Source organism: Colossoma macropomum, unplaced genomic scaffold, assembly GCF_904425465.1.
Source record: "Colossoma macropomum unplaced genomic scaffold, Colossoma_macropomum, whole genome shotgun sequence".
Lineage (NCBI taxonomy): Eukaryota > Metazoa > Chordata > Actinopteri > Characiformes > Serrasalmidae > Colossoma > Colossoma macropomum.
In genome coordinates, this window is record NW_023494790.1 from 17,562,486 (window position 1) to 17,588,199 (window position 25,714).

Sequence of the window (25,714 nt, forward strand, 5' to 3'; positions counted from 1 at the left end):
CACACACACACACACACACACACACACACAGAGGTCACAGGCTGTTAATGCAGCCCCTTTCCTAGTCATGTTGTCCCAACACACTCCTCGGCATCAGACGGCACTGCGTAGGCTTCTTAGCTGAGGATATAACTCACTATTGCAGAGCTCTACAGCCTCATACTGCAACACTGCACTGACTCACTCTCTGCTTCATACTGTAGAAGTGTATGTGTTTGTAAACGTGTGTGTGCATGCATTATGTCATATGTGATGTGTGTGCTCATTGTGTGTGTGTCAGCATCGTGCCACACTGCATTGACTAAAGCTTTAATCAGGCCTGAAACCCAGAACTCAAATCACTTCACATTACCATGCATGACCTCCTTATGGGTCATGGATTTAACTTTAATTTTCATTCTTTTTTAGATAACCTCTGTTATTTTTTGGTGATCTGAACATTTCTGCCCTTTGATTAGGCTCGGCAGCTATTTCCAGTCATAGACCAGGCTCCTATCTTTTTCTGTGTTTTTCGGCATGCACTCGTTACTGTGCGTGCACACATCTCCACAACAGTTATGGGCTTTTCCCACTTCAGGCTTTATCAGCAAGCCGATTGGCTCTTTTACTGAAGAGTGGGACTTTTCCCTCAAACAGAAGCTATTTTGAGCATTATGAGGTTTCACATTTATTTAGAACTGTCTCCTCCTCCTTCATAACTTTCTAATATCTCTGTCTCTGGCTTCCTCTTGCTCTCACGGGAGTTTTCCGTTGCCACTGTTGCCCGAGGCTTGCAAATTTGGGGCTTGGACCCAGAATTCTGTAAAGCTCCTTTGTAACAACAGCAGTTGTAAAAAAACACTTTACAAATAAATTTTTAATTGAGTTGAACTGAACTGAACTGAATTGAAGTTATGAGTATGAACCCTACCTGAGCCTGACAAGTTGTGTCCAAATCTGACCCGACCCACATCATCAGGTTTCGAATCCAAAACTGACCTAAACCCATGAAGATTCTGCCTGAAACCATCATCAAAAATCTGGCCCAAATGTGATATTTCTCATGAGAGCGCTAAGTAGTGATAATTATTTGATCATGTAGCAAAAAAAATAAATAAATAAAATAAAAAATAAATTAACTGAAAAAAAAATATGCGAAGGAATGTGATTTAATCAAATAATCAGCTCTCCTTTCCAAAATTAAGTTTAAGTTCTCCTTTAACACATCTATTCATCGTGTAATGTTTTAAAACAACATCCCAGCTGTTTTTTTAGTCTGGATAAACTTTCTGTAATGCATTGTTCTCACACTCTTTTTCTTTAGAACATATTACTTGTAACATACTGAACATATAATAAAAATGTTTTAGGCTAAACAAACTTAATATAGACGTCATTTTGGCTGCACTAAACGGTACTCTCTTCAATTTGCTGGAAAATTTTTCTATGCCTTATTTCTGGGTCTTGTGTACCTCAGTGCTAAATTCTTTTAACAATAGGAGTGAGCGCCTTCAGCTTACCAGATTAAAAGCTGTATGCAGGGTAAAATCTGTTGAAAATGAATGAATGTGAAATTTAAACCTGACCTGAGCCCGACGCATATATTGGAAATGATGTCCGAACCTGACTGAACCCGGTTTGAGCAGTATGCCCCCACCGCTCCTCTTTCTCTCCCCCATCTCCTACTTTCTTTGCGCCCTCTTCATGCCCACTGTGCCAACTGCTGCACATAACTGCTACTCGCTCAGTTCATTGTTCAGCAGGGAGCAGATTCATCACAAATAAATAAAATAAAGAGGGTGAGAGAAAAGCGCAGACGCCAGCAGCAGTGTGCAATCTGTCATCCGCCTCATCTTCCACCTCCCCTCCCCTCCTCTTTCTCTCTTCTTTCCTAAATCTCAGCCTCGCTCAGCTCTGCTCGTTCAGCCAGGTCTCGTCAGTTCAGCGTTGTTCCTTTGAAGTTTTCCTTTAATGGCAGTGGAATCACATGTGTGTGTATTTTCATGTGTGGATGGAGTCCAGAGGCGAGGTTGGTATGGGTCCATTTTAATAGTGGACTGGGACAGGGTCCATGCTTAATCTGCCTTAAACCTGCCCTCATCTTCATGCCGCATTAGCCCTGCAACTTACATCATCATTTTTGTGCCTTTTCCAGCCTGTGCCTTTGTGTTTTGCAGTGCTTTTTAGTGCCCTTGGCTTTGACCTCTTCTTGTTCTTCATCTTTCTCCTGTTTCTCCGCAACATGGCCCTCCTCTCCTGCATTCATGGCAGAGAAGAACACAAGGGCAGGCCGGTCACAAGTTTTTAGAAGAAACATGGAGCGTAAAGCCGGCCAAAGCAGAAGAACTGCAGAGAATTTGTAGACATAACAGCAAATCTGCTGCGAGAGTCGGCAAGTCTGCTAATGCTGCCGCCAGGGCTTCAGTGAAGAATCGCTGAGAGCGGAGAACGCAAAGCCCTGGCAGCGCTTTGGGTTTTTGTGTTTGCGTGTGTGTGTCTCTGGGTGAATATGAGGGAGTGTGACGCTCAATATGAGATTAAGGTAGAGATGTAATGCTTTTTGCAGACAGTTTTGACAATGGCCAGTCTGCGACTGTAATCTGACTCCAGGGCCCGGCTGATGATTTCATCATGACAGAGAGATAAAGCGATAAGAAGAGTGCAAAAGAGAGAGCAAGAGTCATTACATAATCCTCTCCCTTTATTTAGCCCAATCAGATGGGTTTTGGTGTTCTTTGTTCCTCTTAACTGATGCAGCTGCTTTGTGTATCAGTTGTGAAACGTGTCCTTTTCCCCTCTAAATAAGATGAAGCTTTCACAGCTATTTTGTCTGTGAATACAAATCATAGTTTACTTTTGCACTTTAGTTTTTCTGAACTTATTGGGCAGAGTCATCAAACTTTCCTATTAGTTTAGAAGGTCATGGATAGTGCAATCTAGCTGATAATAATGTTACAAATTAAGTACATATTGAAAAAATAGCAGTCTTGAGTAGGGATATGCATTCTGACTAATTTTGAAATTTGAGTATCTGTAAGAGTTCATCAAGGAAAAAAACAGATTTTGGCGTAGCACTGTAGACCTTTTTAGTTAACAGAACTGATATATATATGTAGGTTTTTGTGTTGGATGAGCTAACAGAGTGAACAACAGTCAAGTTGGATGCCAGTGAGGACTCGTTATATTCTAAACAATGTATTTTCTGTGTCAACAAGTTATTTGTCATAAATTAAATACTGATTTTAAAACATTTCTCAAGAGTCTAAATAATAAATGGCATGCAGTTATTAGTAAATTTGATTGCAGTGGCTACATTTGATATATATATATATATATATATATATATATATATATGAGAGATGAGAAATGTTATTGTTTCTTGAAAAATATATGCCCATTTTGAATTTGATACAAGCAACATGTTTCAAAAAAGTTGGGGCAGGAGTATGTTTACCACTGTGTTTCATCACATCTTCTTTTAACAACACTCTGTAAGTGTTTGGGAACTAAGGAGACCAATTCTTGTAGTGTTGAAAGTGAAATGTTTTCCTGTTCTTACCTCATATAGGATTTCAGCTGTCATCAGTTCGGGTCTCCTTTGTCATATTTTTCATTTCATAATGCACCAAATGTTTTCAATGGATGACAGGTCTGGACTCCAGGCAGGCCAGTTTAGAACCCAGACTGTTTTACCGTGGAGCCATGCTGTTGTAATTTGTGCAGAATGTGGTTTGGCATTGTCTTTCTGAAATAAGCTGAAAAAGACATCATCTGGAAGGCAGACTGTGTTGCTCCAAAACCTGAATATCATTCAATATTAATGGAGCCTTAACAAATGTGTCACACATGCCATGTGCGTTAAGCACCCCATACCATCATGGATGCTGGCTTTTGAACTATGTGCTGATAACAAGCTGCATGGTTTCTCTCCTCTTTAGCCCAAAGGACTCAGTCATTGATCCATGATTTCCAAAAAGAATTTTAAATTTTGATTTGTTGTACCACAGGACACCTTTCACTTCGCCTCGATCCATCCTAAATGAGCTCGAGCCCAGAGAAGGCAGTGGCGTTTATGGATGCTGTTTATTTATGGTTTTTACCATAGTTTTAACTTCTATTTGTGGATGCAGTGGCAAACTGCATTCACAGACAATGGTTTTCTGAAGTGTTCCTAAGCTCATGCAGTGATTTCCACTACAGAATCGAATCTGTTTTAAATACAGTGCCACCTGAAGGTCAGAAGATCATGGCCATCCAATATTGTTTTTTTAACCTTGTATACATACATTTTCTGGATTCTCTGAATCTTTAAATTATGTTATGTACTGTTGTTGATGAAATCCAAGTTCTTTGCTATTTTACGTTGAAAAACATTATTCTTGAATCATTGCACGATTTGCCTGCACAGTCTTTCACAGAGTGGTGAACCCCTCCCCATCTTTACTGCTGTAAAACTCAGCCTCTCTGGAATGCTTTTTTTTTAACAATTTTTTTCCCCCGATTGTCTCCCCAATTTAGTCGTCTCCAGTTCTACCCACTAGTTAGGACTGCCTCAGTCACATGATACTACCAACGCTGGGAGGGTGAAGGCTAACACAGGCTTCCTCCGAGACCTGTTAAGCCAGCTACCTCATCTTTTTGAGCTGCTGCTCACACCAACATCCTACCCACCCAGAGAGAGCGAGGCCATTGTGCTCTCTTGGACTCCCGGCCACGGATGGCTGTAACATCACCATGGATCGAACTTGTGATCTCCTGATGATAGGGCAAATGCTTAGACGGTTGCGCCACTCAGGAGCCCGCCCAGAATGCTCTTTTTATACCCAATCGTGATACTGACCTGTTTAACCTGATTAACCTAATCAGTTGTGAGATGTTCCACCACGTGTGTTTATGTATGTATCTTCTTTTTTAAAGCAAGTATCTGCCGATAGCGATATGATTCTGATCATCGTGGATCCATAGTTAAAATTCATGGCAATCACATACAACTAGATGAAGAAATTAGAATTTTCTTCTTATTCCAAATATGGTCGATTAGCCAAGACATCCTGGGTGTTTAGAGTTTGCATCTTTAGTATGGAGCTACAATGTAGTTAAAAATTTGTTGAAGCTCATAACCCACCAGGATAGCATCACAAAAACTGCATGTCTAAATTAACGCACAAACTGTGCCTTAAACTGTGTTGACTTGTTAAGTAATCTCAGACTTGCTATTGTGCTTTATGATGCTGTAAACTAAAGTTGACATTCTGTTACTTTGCACAGATACAGATTTTTTTCAGTAGTTTTTTCTGTTATGGGTCAGGGACGCAGGTTGACATGCCGTGTCATAAAGTTTTGGGTGCCATGTTGTGCGTGAATGCCTGAGTTAGCATTGCAGGCTGCTATAGGGTAATGTCATCATACAAGTGATCAAAGTGCTTATGAATTTTAATTTGCTATGCACTAGCGCCCTGGCATCTCCACCCAGGGAAGCACAGCGGGGAGCTTGCACAACCTCCAGCTTTCAAAGAAACAAGTGTCCACAAAGGCAGGCAGTGACAAGCAGCACTCCTGTCTGGCCTCAGAACAGAGTTAGCAGATGGCGTCGCTTTTCAGATAAACCGTGACACTGCAACTTTTCTGCAGTATCTGTTGTATGAACACTGCTGATCTGTTTCGGGAGATGCGTGGCTAAGCAAGAATGCTGCTCGAGTAGTTGTATTTGCACACAATTGTGAAGAAAAAAATATTATTAATTACAGTATTGGACTGTTTGCTTATAACGGTACCATAGAGCCGATAATTTAGTGCCCTATATTTAAGCTCATGTGTGCACTGATGCATGTATAGTCACTAAAGCTGCAATGATCAACATGCAACATGCACTATTTTTTTGAGAGCAGAAAAGTGCACTTTAGATCAGAAGCAGTAACCATGCTGCTTCTTAACTGCACTGCTGCTGCTTGCAAAGTGCTCCTATGTTATCAGTGTGGTACTAGTACAGTGATTATGCGTGCACAAAGTGCAATTAGTGTCATGTAATTGATGATGAAGATAACTCATGCTCAAAGCCTCAAATCTATTTTTTGCCATTTGCTGCAAGCTGCTATATTTCTCACATTTCTGACTCATGACTGGTGACAACAGAAGCGTTGCACAAACGTTCTGCACATTATGTTCAATGAACAAACTGTTTGCAGAAAGCTATAAGTATAACTAAGCTAACCTGATCAAGGCTTAACATTAAGCTTTTTCAGAGACTTATCATAGAGATAAGTAAATCCACATTTTACTTGACTGAAGGCCAAAATCATTTGTCCATGGAAAAAAAAGTCAATGACAATATTTGTAAAAAGTTTATTGAAACGTTTATTTAAAAAAGTTACAATTTGTATGGAACGATCTATAATAACAAGTGGGAGAGAGAGAGAGAGAGAGAGAGAAAGGTTACTTCCTTTGTTCTTAACTACTATCTTGTCAATGTGCCTCGGTCAGTTTTGTTCTCTCTCCTCTGTGTCATTAAATTGAGGACATTATCTAGCATTAACTGAGTTCTGCTTCTCAACTGTCCTTAATAAAAAAAACATTTCTATCATGTGAACAAGTTGTGTGTTAGGTAACAGTTTAATGGTTGTTTTGGCAGCTAGCTGCTTCTATTTATAAAGCGAAGTTAGCATCTTATTTGTCAGCTTCTTATTCACATTTTCCATTCCACTTTGAATGGTGCTTCAGGTACATTCTGGCATCATCTAAGCTGGAACAGAAAATCTGAATAAGAAGCTGGCGAATAGGAAGCCAACTTCAGCCAAGTTGGGGTAGCACGACAGGTAACTCTAAGTGGGAATACATTTTCATTCCCTCTACGTCAGTGTTCGCATTTGGACTGATCTGTTTCGGGAGTTTTACCTGGCACTTGGCCAGGTCGTGGAGGTTTCAAAAGCATTTTGTCTGATTAGCTTAGCTGCAAAGTCCTCAGGTCTAAAAAGATAAACGTATTCACTGTTTGTAACCACTACACACGGTAGGTTTCACAGTGAAATCATTTCATGTCTGCATCCGGGCCAATAAATTGATGATGAACTTGAAAGATGGAGAACACATCTGGGTACTTTAACTGTTCTGCTTGGACAGTGAAAGATGACATCAAGCAAGAACACACAGTAACGTATATTGAGAAACAGTCTAGGTCTCCCCCAGTCACATTATGCTAACAAGCTGGGAGGGTGAAGGCTAGCACATGCTTCCTCCTAGACATGTGAAGCCAGCTACTGCATCTTTTTAAACTGCAGCTAAAGCATTGGACAGCTCAATACGCTTGGAGGAGAGCTCTAACTGCCAATTCTGTTACGCTGACATAGACTGGTATCACGTTGATGAGGGGAGACCCAGAGAGACAAACTGGAAAAGACTTTTGATGTTACATTTTTAGTGAACGGCCCTAGATAAGAATGATATGTGAAATATAAAATGGTGCTTATTCATGCCATCTATCATGGCTATCTGGCAAATATGGCAAATTCTCTTTGCCATATTTCTCTTTGCACTTCACATGGATTATAGTGTTTTGTTTTGACATGGGCATGGGTATTGGCCAATAAACTCCATATCACTGCTTTCCTAGTTTCTTTGTTGGTGGGTGAAAGCAGGGAGAGGGTGGAAATAATGGATGTTTGTAAGTGTGCTTCTGTGGTGTGCAGACCGCAGGGTGTGCTGCTTCAGGTCCAGATGGTTGATTCCGGGTGAAGGTGCAGTCTGGCTGTAAAGTCTGGTGTAATCATGCAGCTTTTGCCCTCTTTCCTCCCTCCATCTCCATGTGTAGGACGAGTGTGAATTAATCTAAGTGACAGGCCAGAGAAGCCGGTGAAAACACACTCTCAAGCATTGGAGAACGCACACACACATGCACACACACACACACACATGCATGTCTCTCTTGCTTGCATGCTGTTATGGTGCTTTCAGTATCAGCACTTTTTAGTTTAACATCACTGCAACAATCTTACTCTACCCGCCCCCCCACCCCCCCTTCCCTTTTGTCTCTCTCTCGCTCTCTGTGCTGGCTCTCTTGTGATTACAGCTCTCTCTCTCACTTGCTCTCCCTCTCTTTGAGTGCTCACTTCTCCCTTTCTTTCTCTCTGCGGGTCTGCGGCTCCGTACGTTAACCTTTTCCCTGTCCTTCGTTTGCTCTTTCCTTTTCTATCATGAGCGGTGCTTGGACCCCTTGCTTTTAGCGGTGCAGCTACAGAAAAGCACTGGATTCCTGCTCTGCTGGACGGATTAAGTGGAGTGGGCACCTGGCAAGCGATCAGTGGGCACAGGCTGCCAGCACTGGCTCACATTGATTGAGGGGGATTGGAGGACTGCGGGAATTTTGGCCGGAGGGAGCGAGTGCAGGACAGGGCCAGAGAACCACTGGACTGTACGGTGTAATGTGCACATCTGCGGGGGGTGAGTGCGTGTGAAGGAGATGCTGAAGTTAAAGCAGTTGTGTACTAGCGTGCTTTGGCTCAGGAGGAGGCTTTGGGGAAGATTCTGGAGGCAGATTGTGCTGGCAGCGGGCAGCGCACTGCCCTTTCCATGGGAAAAGTCTTAGGATGGGTCTGTTTTTCGTGTTTGGCTCTAATACTCAAATTCCACTTCTTTTGTCACTTTGTGAAGCTCTACAGATGTGCCAGGAGAACAAAAGATGGGTTTAACACATTTTTACTTCAGTGAAGAGGAAACTTTGAAATGCTGACTTTTTATCACTCTTTTTTTATCCCACAGGTACTTTGGCATCTTGACATCTTCCGCAGAAGCTTCCGGCAACTGACCACACACAAGTGCATGGAGGACTCGTGCATCTTCTGTGCTCTGAAGGTAAGAGCAGCTCCAACACTTCTGAAGTCTTGAATCAGGGGAAATGGGGCACAGAGAGTGAAGTGGATCAAAATTAGTGATGCACCAAAATGAAAACTCTTGCCCTAAACCAGAATTCAGGACCTGCTTGGACAGAAAATGAAAATTATATTTTTTATTTGCCATTTTTTGCAGAATTGCTAAACCGGCAAATGAAAAATATATATTTTTCACTTTCACTTTTTTTAAACAGTTCTGGTGTAGGGCAAGAGTTTTCATATTGGTACTTTACTAATCTTGATTTTCATGCTTAAAGATGCTTTTTTTTTTGCTTTTTATTTACAGTACTGTGCAAAAGTCAGAGACCACTCTTCTTTTATTTACTTTCCAGTTTAAACAGCCATTTTCACAAGTTATTAATATTATATATATATATATCTATATATATATATATATATATATATATATATATATATATAAAGAGATGAAGTATAATATACCACCAAAACTTTCACCATCAGATAAACACTTCTTTTTTGCTTTAGATTTAGAAAAATCCACAGGGGTTTCTGTCCATCCTTCCACTCTGAGAATACAACTCAACACTATGAGTTTGAAAGAATGTGTACCGGTCAAGAAGACAATACTGGGAAAAGGAAATAGAAAAAAAATAATAAAATTTTCAAATCAAACAAAGAAGCTGCTGGTGTTCTCAGAACAATGGACTGACCACCCCAGAGTCCAGACCTCAACATCACTGAATGTGTTTAGGATCATGAGAAGCAGAAAATTTACAAACAAACTTCTGAGTCTGAACTTTGGGGGTGTTTACAAGGAGCATGGAAAAATATCCCTGCAGATTTCTTTGGGAAAAAAAAAAACTCTTTGAAAAAGTGGAAGCTGTGATTAAGGCAAAGGGCTGACCCAATAAAAAAATATTTAAAATAGTTGAGACGACTTCTGTGTAAACCTGCTAATATATGTTTTCTTGCTTTTTTTCTGAAAGTGCAAAATAAATAATTAACCCTAAAATCTCAATAGCGGTTTTAAAATTAAATAAATGAAAGGTGGTCTCTGCCAGTTGCTCAGTACTGTATGCTTTTGAATTAAACAAATATGAACTACAATATAAGCTACAAGGTAATTAAAAAAAACTAAACAAAAAAAAAAACTCTTTTTGAAAGTCAGTTCTTTGAAATGACCAAGAGACAAGTTAAAGGGTTTTCGCCTAAACTGAGGCTTTTTGAAAGCGTCAGTGGTGTCCAGTGCATGAAAGCAAAGCATTCTTTTATCCACTGTTTGTATTTCTCATTACCATTGGACTGATTTTACCATTTGTAAAGTGCTGTAGTTTGTAGGTTGTGGACACTTTGTTTTAGGCCTGTTTAATATTTAAAAATCAAAAGACAAAATTTGGCTCAGTCAAGACAGTGTCCCTGCCTCAGCAGGGCGATGACTACAGGATGGAGAAATGAACTCTCCTGGTATTTCCACTGGTGTTCCAGCAGGGTGGGGGTGAGGGGGGAAGCTGAGTGAGTGCCTCATTGCCCCAGAATGGAAATTAGTTCATCACCACCACCACCAGCATCACCCTCAACACCATCATTATCTCTCTCTTTCTCCTTCTCTTTCCCATGTGCCCCTCTCCTCCTCTCTGCATCTGTTGAGAAAATCATTTTCATGTCTCGCAGTAGCTGAAGAAAGCAGGGAGTGAGGGGGGTGGGGGACATTTTATGTCTTTTTTGAATGACATGTAAAAATCTTTGTCTCACACAAAGTCCTGTGGTTCTGTTGTCTCCAGGCTAAATGCAGAAGTGCTATTTATGGGCCTTTCCTAGCTGGCAGAAGTCTAAAAGCTGACATATTTCTTTGAGTGATTCTAATTTTGGCTCTGGCTTTGTGTTAAAAGGCCTTCTTCTTGTCGTCTTAGTTGGACGTTTGTTCCTGAAAATAACAACACATCATCCTGCTGCAGATTTTTTTGCTTGACTGGATAAAAAGGATAGGAACAAATCGAGCACTCAGGAAAGGGTCTGATGGATAGAGGTTTTTGTTTTTTTTTATCTTTCCTTTTTTCTTTTCCCCTCACTTTCTTTGTCAGCTTTAGTCTTCTGCCTGTGCCAGTCTCCTTGGCTTGTCGTTGGTCATGGACTCTTTTCTGTGAATCTCTGCCTGCTTCCTCAGCTGATTGTAGTATCTGAGTGTTGCCACGGCTACCTGTTACCTTGGCTACTTCTTGCTCTGATGGCCCCTTACCCCGCCCACCTGTTGCTGTAAAGTCCTCTGCGTTTCCCTGGCTGCACATTGCCTCAGTGACCTGTTGTGGTTGAAAGAGATAATTTGGAAAAAAAATCTCATTTACAGTACCCCCCCCCACCTTTCTCCAAATGTAATTAATCAGCCAAGACATTTGATGTGTGAAATTTGCTTCTTTAGCTTTGCTCTGGAGCTATGAGGCTAATGTAGCAAGCAAATGTAACAAGCAATGAATTAGCACTGTGCAAACTACACAACTTCTGTTTATTTACTAAGTGTAACATAATGGAAAAAATAAAAAATATAAAGTGTACTATAACTTTTGCACAGTCCACATTTTGTTTTTTTGTTTTTTATTATATGTTAAATTTAGCAAATAAACATTAGTTGTGCCTTGCAGTGTACAGAAGTGTGTTCTCTGTAGAGGTTAACTTTTTTCACAAAATCAAAAAATGTCTTTGACTGTACATAATTTTTGCTTTGAAAAGAAGTGAAAAGAAGTAAAAGCCACTTCTGAAAACTATTTTAGAAACAACAGTTACTTGTGCATTTGTTTACTTAGAAAATTGAAAAAATACAACCCCATTTCCAAAAAAGTTGGGACGCTGTGCAGAATGTAAATAAAAATAGGATGCAATGATATGCAAATCATGTGAACCATATTTTAAAGGAAAATACTACAAAGTTTTTTTGAAAAATATATGCCCATTTTGAATTTGATGCCAACATGTTCCAAAAAGTTGGCATGTTTACCACTGTGTTTCATCACCACTTCTTTACAGCACTCTATAAGCGTTTGGGAACTACTGTAGATTTGAAAGTGAAATGTTTTTCATTCTTGCTTAACATAGGATTTCAGCTGCTCAACAGTTTGGGGTCTCTTTTGTCGTATTTTTCATGTTATCAGTGGGTGACAAGTCTGGACTGCAGGAAGGTCAGTTTAGCACTCTTTTAATACAGAGCCATGCTGTTGTAATACATGCAGAATATGGTTTTACATTGTCTTGCTGAAATAATCGAGGCCTGACCTGAAAAAGATGTTGTCCGGATAGTAGCATATGTTGCTAAAACATGTATATATTATTCAGCATTAATGGTACCTTCACAGATGTTCACGCCACCCATACCATGTGCACTAATGCACCTCTATACCATCATGAATACTGGCTTTTGAACTGTGCACTGATAACAAGCTGACTGGTCTTTAGCCCGGAGGACACATGTCACATGTGTCTATGATTTCCAAAAAGAATTTCAAATGGTGATTCGTCGGACCTCAGGACACTTTTCCACTTCACCTCAGTCCGTTTTAAATGAGTTCAGACCCAGAGAAGGTGACAGAGTTCCTGGATCCTTTTTGTATGTGGTTTCTCCTTTGCGTTTTAGAGTTTTAACTTTTTAACATTTGTGGATGCAGCGATGAACTGTTTTCACAGACAGTGGTTTTCAGAAGTGTTCCTGAGCCCATAAAGTGATTTCCACTACAGACTCATGTCTGTTTTTAATGCAGTGCTGCCTGTGGGCCCAAAGATCATGGCCAGCAAAAAATGGTTTTCGGCCTTGTCCCTTGCATACAGAGATTTCTCCAGATTCTCTGAATCTTTTAATGTTATTATGTACTGTAGATGATGAAAAGCAAAAGTTCTTTGCTTTTTGGAAATGGGGTTGTAAAATAAAATAGTAATTGTAACGTATGCAAAAATTTGGGTGCCCTATTAACTCAGTACTTAGAATTTTTGGAGCCAGCTAAGAGAGTTTTAGTTCTTGTTTTAGGTATTTTCACCCACTCTTATTTGCGGAGCTTTCTTTTCATCACATAGTGCTCCTTTTTTTTCTCCAAACATATCTTTGGTGTTTGTGGCCACAGCACTTGTTTCCAAAATGCCTCTGGCTTATCTACATGTCGTTTTTGCATAGATGTTGATTTTTGTTATTCCTTCTGATGACTCTTCCATGCAGATCCTGTTTGATCATGCTGATCTGAAGGTTGACAACACTGCACAGTAGAGCAGTGCACCACCACCTCCTCTTAACTGCCATTTCGTAATGACATTTTGGACAGAGGAAATTGTACACTGAAATACTTCAACATCCTTTTTTATAACCTCCTCATGCTTTGTTGGCATCACTTAGCTTTATGACAATTCTTGACCTACCTAAACAGTCCTAAAGAGTCAGTTAAGGCCTAACAAGTTAATTAAGCTTTCAGAGTTTTCAGTTGGAAGGGTGTCTAAACTTTTGCACATTCCACAATTACTATTTTATTTTTTTCTGTTTTTTAAGTTCATCAGATACAAAACAATTGTGCATTAACATTTGCAGAAAGTGCTGCTGCATTTTCCCTCAGCCATTCAGCTAAACAGGCTATCCTTAGCGTGTTTTAGACTGTTTTGCGCATTGGCATTGTTTGGGCATACCTACGGAAGTCCGGAGAGGCCATGAGGTAGTTATAATTTTCTGGATTATTATCTTGAGATAACAAGTTAACTATCTTATGATCGCAAGATAATAATCCAGAAAAATTTGCTCATGGCCTCTCCAGACTTCTGAACATACCAGTATAAAGGTTATAACAAAACTCATACCTGAAGAAGTTCAACCAGTATTCCAGATGAACCAGTATGTTGCCCACTACTACTTGTTAGCTGCTTTAGCCTCGTAGGCTAATCAACCACCTTTGGGAAAAGGGGAAACTTGTATACGTGTGATTCTTTACTGAGTTATTTTTTAAACTAGAGCACCGAGTCTTATAGGTTCCTGCGGAGCTGGCTGGTGTGTTAGGGGCTGGGTGGAGTGCAACTGGTTGATGGCTCTATTGGAAAACCGCATAGGGGCAGGAGAGCTCTCTGAGGGCCTGCTGAGCAGTGTGAGAGTGACTGTGAGAGTGAGAAGAAATTCAGAGAACAGTTTGTGGAGGCATATGAGAACAGAGTAGCCTTATGTTGTAGTGTGATAGAAAGAGAAAGAGAAAAACACTGCTGTTCAGAGGGCTGTGCGAATCTCCTAGAAGAGCTTACAGTTTTGTCAAAATTCCTTCACTTATTTAATGTCGTCACAACATCTGTACAAGATATTTATTTTTCAGAAGATATATCTGAGGAGACAAGATAATTCACTTGCAAAAGGAAGGGGCCAGTCAAATATCTGTATATACAGTGCTGTGAAAAAGTATTTGTCCCCTTGCCAATTTGTTCTATTTTTGCATATTTGTCACACTTAAATATTTCAGATCATCAAACTACTTTTAATATTACACAAAGATAACCCAAGTAAACACAAAATGCTTTTTTAAATGATTTCATTTATTGAAGGAAACACATTGTTCAGCCCTATCTGGCCCTAAAAGTAATTGCCCCCTTAGCTACTAAATCAATTAGTTAACCAAATTTAGTTGACTACTGGGTTCGGTTTTACTGGTCTCACCCAGGCATGATTACTGCCAGACCTGTTGAATCTAAACATCACTTAAACAGAACCTGTCTGGCAATGTGAAGCAGGCTAGAAGGTCTCAAAAAGCAGAACATGATGCCACGTTCTAAAGTGATTCAGATGCGAATGTGAAACAAAGTCACTGAAATCTACCAGTCTGGAAAGAGTTACAAAGCCATTGCTAAGGCTCTGGGACTCCAGCAAACCACAGTGAGAGCCATTATCTACAAATGGAGAAAACTTGAAACAGTGGTGAACCTTCCCAGGAGTGGCCGACCTACCAAAGTTTCACTAAAAGCGCATCGATGACTCATCCAGGAGGTCACAAAAGGGCCCAGATGAACATCTAAAGAACTCATCTGCCTCAGTTAAGGTGGTGTTAGTGTGATGGCCTGGGGCTGCCTTGCTTCTGCAGGACCTTGATGACTTGTCATAATAATAAGTGGAGCAATCAATAAATAGAATGATGGTTTAAAAGCTGCATTTTGTGTTTACTCATGTTGTGTTTATTTTTAATTAAAATTAAGTTTAAGAAGTATTAAAAGAAGAGGCCATACAAGACCTGGTAGACCACAAAACATCAGAAAATCAGTATTTTAAAATTGTATCTTGTAACTCCATTCTTGCTTCAAAATCCACAAGTGTTTCCACTGTAAGAAAACAGCTCAACACTACGAGTCCGAAAAGCTGCAAATAAAACAACAAAGCTGCTGGTGATCGCAGAACAATGCACTGATCATACAGGAGTCCAGACCTCATCACTGAATATGTTTGGGATTACTTGAATCGTGAGAAGAATAAAATGCAACCGAATTCTAAGACTGAACTTTAGAAACGTGAAAAAATATCCCTGCAAATTTCTTTAAAAATACAAAGCCTCCTGAAAAGCATGGAGGTTGTTGGAAAGGCTAAATGTGGACACACTAAATACTAACAAAATTTGTGTTAAATTTAGTTGTTGAGGCTTTTGTGAAAATATTCAGTTAAACATATGTGTTCTGTGTTTTGTGCTGAGAAATGAGAAACGTGTGCTTAATGGTTGTTTTGACTGGAAATTTAATAAATGAAGGGGGCTCTCAAACTTTTGCACAGTACTGTACATCCTGAAGAGCAGACACTGTTACATACAGTGAGGCATGTGGATGTTTGTTAGGTGTGGTGAGTCATCAGTGTGATGTGTGTCTGTGTGTCAGTGTATAACAGCAGGGACAAAGTTGAGGTGAGTTCATAATGCCTTAAGGCATGAATATGTGTCTCTGAGGACCATGTGTCTGATATGAAATTCATTAGTGTAAGTGTGTGTGAGTGTGATTGAGATTAATGGAATTCATTGTTGAGATTGAGTTATGTCGGTGCTCTCTCTCTCTATCTCTTTCTCTCTCTCTCTCTCTCTCTCTCTCTCTCTCGCTCTGTCTCTTTCTCTCGCTCTCTCTCTCTCCCTTAATTAAGTGTGTGGGTGTGGTGCTGAGGCAGCAGGAACCATACAATGGATCCAGGCTGTGGTGACACAGAGCAACGCCATGACGCACACACACACACACACACACACACACACACACACACACACACACACACACACACTATGATTTCTGAGTGTTCACTATGATCTTCCTTTCTCTCTCTCTCTCTCTCTCTCTTTCTCTCTCTCTCTCTCTCTCTCTCCCTCTCTCTCTTTCTCTCTGTTTCTGCCTCTCTCTCCACCACCCGACACCCTCCTTCTCATGCATTCTCGCATGCTGGATTAATCCTCTTTGCATGCATCGATGGCTGAAATTTCCATATTCTGTTAAAAATAGAGCTTCTGCTTTCCACTCTTTCAATTTGACTAAGAACATAGAGGTTTAAAAGTGTGGAGTGATGAATTGACATCACTCCAAATCCCAGTCGTTAAGCTTAAAAATGACGGGAAACATTGAGAGTGGACTGATACTGTTGTGTGCAAAAGTTTTTTTTTCAAAATAAATAATGCCAACGTACCTTCTTCAGCAAACTATTTGAAAAAATAGCATTTAGTGGCAAATGTTAATGTGCAGTAACTTTATATTTGATTTGCTCAAAATAATAGAAATGAATAAAAAGTTGCTGTGGAATGTGCAAAAGATTGGACAACCTGATTGTGTCACATTTGCTTCCAGAATTTGCTGATATTTCATGGAATCCATTCTTCCATACTTGTGCAATGTTTCCTGTGCCGCGGGCTGCCACGCTACACCAAAACATAATACATCCACCCCCACATTTAAGAGTTGGCAAGGTGTTCTTTTCACCAAATGCTGATCCTTCTTTCTCCAAACATAACTTTGGTGGTTGTGGCCAAAGAGTTCAGTTTTAACTTTGTCAGTCCATAGCACTTGTTTTCAAAAATGCCTCTGTTTTATCTAGATGTTGTTTTGCATACTTCAGATGTTGCCTTCTGTGGTGAGGTCGAAGGTGAGATTTCCTTCTGGTAACTTTTCTGTGCAGGCCATGTTTGTGCAAGCTGTGCAGTAAAATTACAGCAGAACAGAATTATTTCTCACTTGTAGCTCATTGAAAGAAGCCAATAATTTATGTTAGTATGAATTTTTTTGATCAATTCCATATTTTGTTCATAAATATAAGTCAAAATATTTCATTATCTTTTAATCTGAAGTTATTGCTATGTGTGCTGTCTTGTTTTTCAGAGAGAAAAAAAAACATAATTTACGTTATTTGACATTGAAACAAATGTGAAAAATCATAAGCGCAGACTTGTATGTGTTGATACAGAATGTAAATGGAACTAATTTAGTACACACTTCACTCACTGTGCTTATTACAGCCCTGTTTACAAAAAAATTGGGACGCTGTGCAAAATGTAAATAAAACAGAAAGCAATGATGTGTAAATCATTTAAACTATATATTTAATTGAAAATAGTACAACATATCAAACGTTGAAATTAATAAATTGTATTTTTTGAAAAAATAGATGCTCATTTTGAATTTGATGCCATCAACACACCCCAAAAAAGTTTGGGATGGGGCATGTTTACCACTGTGTGGCATCACCTCTTCTTTTTAGAACACTCTGTAAGCATTTGGGAACTGAGGAGAATAATTGCTGTACCTTTGAAATGGAAATGTCTTCCTGTTCTTTGTTGATTTAGGATTCAATGAGTGACAGATCCGGACTGCAGGCAAGCCACTTTGGCACCCAGACTCTTTTACTGCAGAGCCATGCTGTTGTAATACATGCAGAATGTGGTTTGGCATTGTCTTGCTGAAAGAAGCAAGATGTTCCCTGAAAAAGACATCGTCTAAATGGCAGCATATGATGAGCATTAGTGGTGCCTTTACAGTGGTGCGCCCATGTACCATTACGGAATGCCGACTTTTGGATGCTCTTTTCATACACAATCATGTTACTGACCTGTTGCCAATTAAGTTGTTTTTTTTGTTTTTTTTTCAAATTCAAAATAGATCTGTATTTTTCAAAAAACAAGAACATTTCTCAGTTTTAATGTTTGATATGTTGTCTTTGTACTATTTTCAATTAAATATTTGGTTGAAATGATTTGCACATCAATGCATTCTCTTTTTGCCTACATTTTGAACAGCGTCCCAACTTTTTGGGAAATGGTTTTGTAGTCACACCTACCCTTTATCCACAGTCACTGCCCATTTTATCCAGTCCACTTACTATATAGGTGCACTTTGGAGCTCCATAGTTACAGATTATTGTCCATCTGTTTTTATAATTTGTTAGCCTTTCTTAACTCAATTCATCAATGGTCAGATTCCCCGCATGACCACCGCTAATGGTCCTGTGAGGGTAAAGGGGCACTAGCAACTTGCAGAGAAACAGATGTACACTTATGTGATACATGGACCATAAGCGCAGGCACAAAGTACTTAATAAGTGACTGTATTTATAAGTAAGTATGATTCATTGTAAAATTAGTTTGCATTTAAATAATATGGCAGTATAACAATATTAACTCTAGACTTCTAAGAGCAACACTTCCCTCAGGTTATGAAGTCGATATTTTCCCTTGAGAATGGCACAAGTGAACATGGCTGAAATCTGTCCCCTGATTGGCCTCGGCTTGCCCTGTGGTCATGCCCCCAGCCTAATGTTGCCTGACCCAGAGAAATGGTCACTCAGCGTTGTTCAGTGTCCTCCAGCATGGCTCCAGGCCAGTGCTCTGCTGTGATCCTTGGTGGGATGGAGCTTTCCCCAGAGTGGCCCCCAGGCCCCCAGTGAAGACCAGTGTGGTGTGTAGCATGTAGCCCCTCTCTGGGCTCTAATGGAGGGCCGTTAGTGCCGGCTCATGAAGCCTGAGCTCCAGTCGTCACAGACGTGGCTCTCCAGCCATCCCCTCAACAGCCACGTTATTGAAATTTAATGATCTAACGCTGCTAATGTGCACTGCAATATGCTCCTCACTGCAAACGGAAAATAAGTGAACATTCGTGTTGTGTGTGTTTATTTGAAAGCGCTCTCACTGAGGGAATATTGGAATCACTCCCTGAGATTCCATTTCCATCTCTCTCTCTCACTTTCTCTCTGTCAGAGATATGAAGTTGAGCCACATGCACAGAAAGCTTCTGTCAGAGTATAAAAGCATCATTTTTGCTACACACATTTTAAGATCTTTTGTTATGGCAATACTGTAAAACATACACACCTGCTGGCTAGTGTACCTTTCCAAGTGGTCTCAGATTTGCACTAGTTTCCTCAGTAGGCCATTTATGGGGTTATTTTACACATATTTACAAAGCCAGGTCATTGTAAATATGTGTATTTTGCAAAATAATAAGTAAATCAAATGGATCTAGCAATGCATCAGTACATCAGATAAACATCACTTAAAGCTTTTATCTTTGATAGGTAGGAGAAAATCAAGCTCCACTCTTGCTTCAGATCTGAAAAAATCCACAGATCTTTCCACTGTGAGAAGACAACTCAGTGCTGTGGGTCTGAAATAATTGTGTAGCAATAGAGAAGCTTTTACTGAGAAAATGAAAAAGGTGCACTTTGTAGTTCTATAGTTACAGATTATAGTCAGTGTATTTGTCTAGATAATTTGTTAGCCCTTTTTTAACCCTGTTCATCAAAGCTGATGTTCCCCACAGGACCACCACTAAGTAGTTATTATTTGGTTGGTGAACCATTCTTAGCTCTACAGACACTAACATGGTAGCAGCACGTTATGCTTCCAATATTTTGGAAGCATAATTTGCAGTCAAAAAAGAATCATTTGCAGTGTCTTGCAGTAATAATATTAGGAATAAAATCACAATTGAATTATGTTGTGTATAGAAGTATACTGATAAACGTATCGTAGGCCACCCAGAAGTGATTCAGTGCAGCACTGATTGTGTATGAATGTGTGTGTGTGTGTGTGTGTGTGTGTGTGTGTGTGTGTGTGTGTGTGTGTGTTAGTAGCCGTGGGGCAGTGGGGCTGAGGTGTGACTTTGAGTAGCCCACATTCTTGCTGTCTCACTAGGTGTGATGGAGCCGCAAGGTTTCTGTCCTCCACTGACTCTCAGCCTCACTGAGGCACTGCAGCACTGGCAACACTCTCTCACACTCTTCACACAAGCTTATATAGACACACACTCACTGAGTCACTTCTGCTGTTTTTCTGCTAACACTCAGAACCACGTACAAACTGGCTACATGTAGTTCTTGGTTTATTTTCCTGCCTATTTTCCAGCAGTTCCAGGAAACAATGGTGAAATTTCCTGGCTGTACACCAAGAACCATGCCGAACCGGGACAACCATTGACTAAGTGTTGAGAGGTTGAACCCATGCAGCAGTTACTTACTGATATTGTGCTGTTTTACTGTGTTTGACTATTTAGTGACTGCTGACTTTGAATTGCACATCACTCTGTTTTGCTACATTAAGAAAAACATCATCTTCAGATAGCAGACTGCTGAACATTTAGTGCACAAGTACAGTTTATTTGCTATTTGCTGAATTTAACATAGTTTGAATCCAGCTGCTCTTAGAATAGTATAGAAAGAAGGAATAGAAAAGCTCCAGAATTACTTGAAATAAAATCTTTTTTACATTTATATATATATATATATATATATATATATATATATATATATATATATATATATATATATATATACTATTATTTACACAAAGTTAGTGCCCTGCATGAAAAAAAAAATGTTTTTTAACAAATTTTGAGGCACATTGAAATCCAGGAATGCAGGAAGTGGGGCTGCTGAGGTTGCTGCAGTCCCTGATTTCAGGACTACCGCTGTTAGAAATAATAGTAATAATTAAAACGTTCTGAACTTCATAATGATTTGACTGTAGTAAAGACCCGTGTGTGCTTGTTTTAGAGTGGAGTTTGTGTTTTTACTTTTTTAAAATCTGCAGTAGCCCTGCTTTTTTTTAATGAACGCTGTATTTGCCTTGCAGTGAGCCAGAAACTGGCCGCTCTGGGAGCGTCGCTAAAAAACACATCTATCAAAGTCTATGCAGAGTTACAGGCCAATTCTGAGCCCCAAACAGCCTTAACTTAAAAATAATCATCTACCATTATAATAACTTTTCATCAACCGTTATGTCTGCCGCTCTGTGTGCGTTTCAGTGTTAAATCTCACCACATGCATGTGGATGTTACACAATCGATTACCGTGCCACATATCAACAATCTGGCCACCACTCAGTTCATTTCCATAAAATTTATCCAGAACAGAGAGCAGAGAGATGATGTGCATCAGTGATTTGATGTGTCAGTTGTATTTATATGTTGTCATCTCTCACCTGATTGTAATGACAGTTTCATAATTTGTCCATATTTGTAAAGAGTTGTTTGACTTTATATGGCAGTAGTAACATATAAAGTACAACAAACTGAAACTCTCTTATATATTCTATGAACGTGCTATGAAAGCTTGGCCAACAAGCAGCACCAGTGTGCTTAGACTGGATTTACATATTACTGTCATCATCAGTAATATGTGGGTGACTTATAGAAATTGCTGTGTCTGTCCATCTGTCCACAAATTGTATTTATCTGCTAGACATATCTTAAGGCAAAAAAACATCAAATTTGCCTGAAAGAAGTAATAACTTCATGTCTCCAAGTTTAGTGGACTTGACCTCTTTTTCAAAGTCACACAGCTAACTTTCAGGTGCCAATAACTTGGAGCAGTACTAGTAAAATACAGATAAATGACCATTGCTACTAGTATTATACAGGACAATGACCATTACCATTAGGATCATACAGGAAAATGGTTTTAAATATTATTTCTGGTTTCTATTCATTTATTGGCTAATCAATTTAGCATAAATTTGGCTAGTCTTATATGCTCATTGCTGACCAACAAAACAGAAAGTGTGCTCCTGTGTGGTGCAGTTGGAACATGTGGTGGTGAAGGGTAAGGTGAACATGCCTGTAATAATGCATGACAGTCATTTGACAGTCATGACAGTTATTGTCCATTTCAGTTTGCCCTGTCAGCATGACAACAAAGATAAAATATATTTAAAATATGATGCAGCCTAATCGCAACTCCTCACATCAAACATGCTCAACACCTTTGACAGTAAATGTAACAAAAAACCTTCTATAGTTGCATTGATTGACATAACCAGGTACTTTGTGGGGATATCTGGACTGTCATTGTGGTTTTTTTGGGGGGTTGGGGGGCATTTCTGCACAAAACAGCAGTTGTAATGAGCTACTGCCTCTTTTTAACAGCACTTGTCATTTTGTTGAATGGCTGCAGTGATTATGACAGTACTAGGTAAATGTAGTCCGGCACATTTTCACTGCTTGTTGGCCAAGCTTTCATAGCACATATGGAACATAGCTCTATATGTTACTACTGTCATACAAAGTCAAATAATTTTACACCAATTCAGACAAATTACAATACTGTCTCTACAATTCTACATGTTGTGATTATAATATTTCTTACAATTTATTAAAAACCCTTGGTGTGATGTAATGTCATTTAGTGGTTCATATGACTGCCTTAATTTATCAAGACACCCGCAGATAGTTCTGGAAAGACAAGGTTGGTCGGCATGCTCATAACACACACAAACAATTGTGATTTGGCCAAGGATTTGTTGGCATATTACAACCTCCTACGTTATCAGTGTTGCAAAACGTCAACATTATGATAACAATTTATTTAAGTTTATGTATTGTGCAGCTCTTCTGGATATGGCTACTCTTGGTGTATACATGCTTCTCTTTTCTTTAGGATTTCTGCTCCATATTTTCTGAATGTACAGTACTAAGCAAAAAAGGTGTATCTAAAAAACTGTTTATCTTTATGCCTGCAAACAAATAATATAACAGTAGAATAAATACAAATAAACATAAATAAAATAAAAACAAACAAAAAATAAACAAAAGGGTGCATTTGTTACCTCCCTAGATAAACTAGGTATTGGGTGGTAAATGTAAATACTAGGTTTCTTTGAGGAGAAGTTTGAAAATGGTTAAGCTAACACTCTGACAGACATAAAAAATACAATGGATTGTTTGTTTATATTTATTCTAATATCAGTGGTTTTTGATACAGCATGCGTACATATCTTTTACAGATGATTTCTTTGTGTTTGTATGTATTTGCATACTCAGTGTCTTTGTGAGTTGGAGCAGTGTGAAGGAGATGTGCTGATGCTGTGGACTGGTGACTTGTGTCTTTGAGTGGAGGTTAATGTCTCATTTCACAGGCGATGCCTCTGGGCCTGCAGCTGACAGTGGAGCTCCTAGTGGATGATGTGTGTGTGTGTGTGTCCGTGCACGTGTGTGTATTTGTATGTGTATATGTATTTGTGTGTGTGTGTGTGTGTGTGTGTGTGTGTGTGTGACTCATTGTGCAGAGTTCCAGTGCAGATGGTACAGTTGGTGTAGCTCTTGGATCAGCAGATTGACTGTGAGTGTGTGTGAGTCACATTCTCCTGTGGTAAAGTGCACTGCTCTGTGTGTCCTCAACCCCACCCTCCAATGCTCTAGCGTTTCTGCCAAGCTGTCTCAGTGCACTGTGTTATGCATTACAGCCTGTACGCATTGTTCTTTTCTGGTTGTGTGCCAGAGCAGGCTTGATTCTGGTGCTCTGATGTGTGTTGGTCAGTGATGGTTAGGGCACAATATATTGCACAATACAATCTTTGTTAACTGTTGACCTTTTCCTTTAATGATACCATTAATGATACTGTGAAGGCCAGGGCTGCGTATTGTCAGCACCTTCATAATACAGTATGTATCATGATACAAGCGTCATAGTGACAAAAGTACAATAAAGATGTAAAATGAATGAGGGTTAAAGTTAGATAAATATAAGCATGATGAGAAAACAATATTGAGGAGCTCCTGAGAACTGTTTTATAGGTGTGGTTCATTCTGAGGTCATGAAGAATCATGATACTGTATTTTTTCCATACTGCCCACCCCCACAACTAACAACAGTTAGTTAAAGATGCTCATTTTATTTTGCATGCCGTAGTGCACAATAAACTAATTAATAAAATGCCCTCTGTGCTCCATTTCTTCTGAACATGTGACATAAAAAAGGGGACCAGAGATGAAACACTTTCTTCTCCAGCACAGCCTTTTGTACATAATTATTATTGTAGAAATAATAATAAATAAATAGCTAAGTCCTAGCTGGTACATTACACCACACATTGATTTTGTAAACGTTGTACTCTTAGACTTGAATTGAGTATCCATTTCTCATGCATCATTTGTGCATCAATGGGTTGCATAATAGTGAATTCATAAATATCAATCACTGTATCGATACATGAACTTATCCACAATATATTGCCTTTTAACAGTGTGAAGCGTTATGATCACAATATGATATTTTGCCCATATTGGGTGGCCATAGTGCTGGTCCGGTCGTAGTGGAGCTGTGCTCAGGCTGAGGACTGATTGGTGGGAGTGATGTATGAGCCACACACACACACACAGACACACACACACACCAGAGTTCCATTTGGCTCTTATCTGTCCTGAGTTTTTCATCAATGGCTTCATCAAAGGGGGGAGGGAGGGAGGGAGGGAGTGAGGTGGGGGATGGGGGGAGAGGGTGGGGGTGGTGTATGTGCAAGTGAGAGACTGTAAATGTTTGAAAGAGAGTGTGTGTGTTTGTGTAAACACAAGTTAGAAGCGTTGTTTGTTAGAAGAGCACCATTTGAGTCCACAACGTTTGATGCCATGTTTTAGACAAAAATCTGATTTTAAGCAATTAAACAATTAATATTTGAGCAATTAAAGCTCATCATTAATGTTGTGTATGTTTTTTTTTGTTTTATTGCAAAAGAAAAAAAATGTTTTATGGTTAAGAATATGTGCATTTTTACTTCCATGTAGGCCGTCACTGAAGTTCCATCTCAAATTACACTAAATAAAAGTAATTTTAACTTCAGTCCTTTGCTTTGTCAAAATGAATGATGTGTTTTAACGCTAACACTACTTAAATAGTGACTTATTATTGCATAATTGACTTATTTAGCATAATTATCAATGTTCAGAATGTTCAGCCTTTAGAATAGCTGTGCTCAAATGCTGATTTTATTAAAAGTTTTACTTTTATTGAACATTGATAATCTTTTGACAGGGTCCATCAAGCATAACATGTTCACCTCGTCACACCAAATACGGTGCTATGAAAAAGTATTTGCCCATTTCCCAATTTCTTCTATTTTTGCGTATTAGTCACACTTGAATGTTTCATATAATCTTGGATCATCATTAAACTACTTTTAATATTAGACAAAGATAACAAGAGTAAAGAGTATAGGAGGAAAAATGCTGTTCAGCCCTACCTGGCCCTGGGTGAAAATGTAATTGCCCCCTTAGCTTATCAACTAGTTAACCAAATTTGAAACTAAACCCAGTGACTGTTGGGTTCAATTTAATTAGCCACACCTAAGCATGATTACTGCCAGATCTTCTAAATCTAAACATCACTTAAATAGAACCTGTCTGGCAATGTGAAGCAGACTAGAAGGTCTCAAAAAGCAGAACATGATGCCACGTTCTAAAAAGATTCAAATGCAGACGCAAAACAAAGTCATTGATATCTACCAATCTAGAAAAGGTTACAAAGCCATTGCTAAGGCTCTGGGACTCCAGTGAACCACAGTGAGAGCCATTATCTACAAATGAAAAAAAATTAAAACAGTGGTGAACTTTCCAGAAGTGGCCAGCGTACCAAAATTTCACCAAGAGTGCATTGATGACTCATCCAGGAGGTCACAAATGAA

At 39.3% G+C, this 25,714-nt stretch overlaps 1 protein-coding gene across 1 annotated transcript in view; it reads left to right on the forward strand.

The window, feature by feature from the left end:
* Positions 1–25,714, forward strand: part of LOC118809256 (inactive ubiquitin carboxyl-terminal hydrolase 54-like) — a 131,595-nt gene that overhangs the window by 60,146 nt on the left and 45,735 nt on the right. Inside the window, exon 3 of the mRNA XM_036572394.1 lies at positions 8,731–8,823. Coding sequence (XP_036428287.1) covers positions 8,731–8,823 — 93 coding nt within the window. The remainder of the gene's footprint in view (positions 1–8,730; positions 8,824–25,714) is intronic.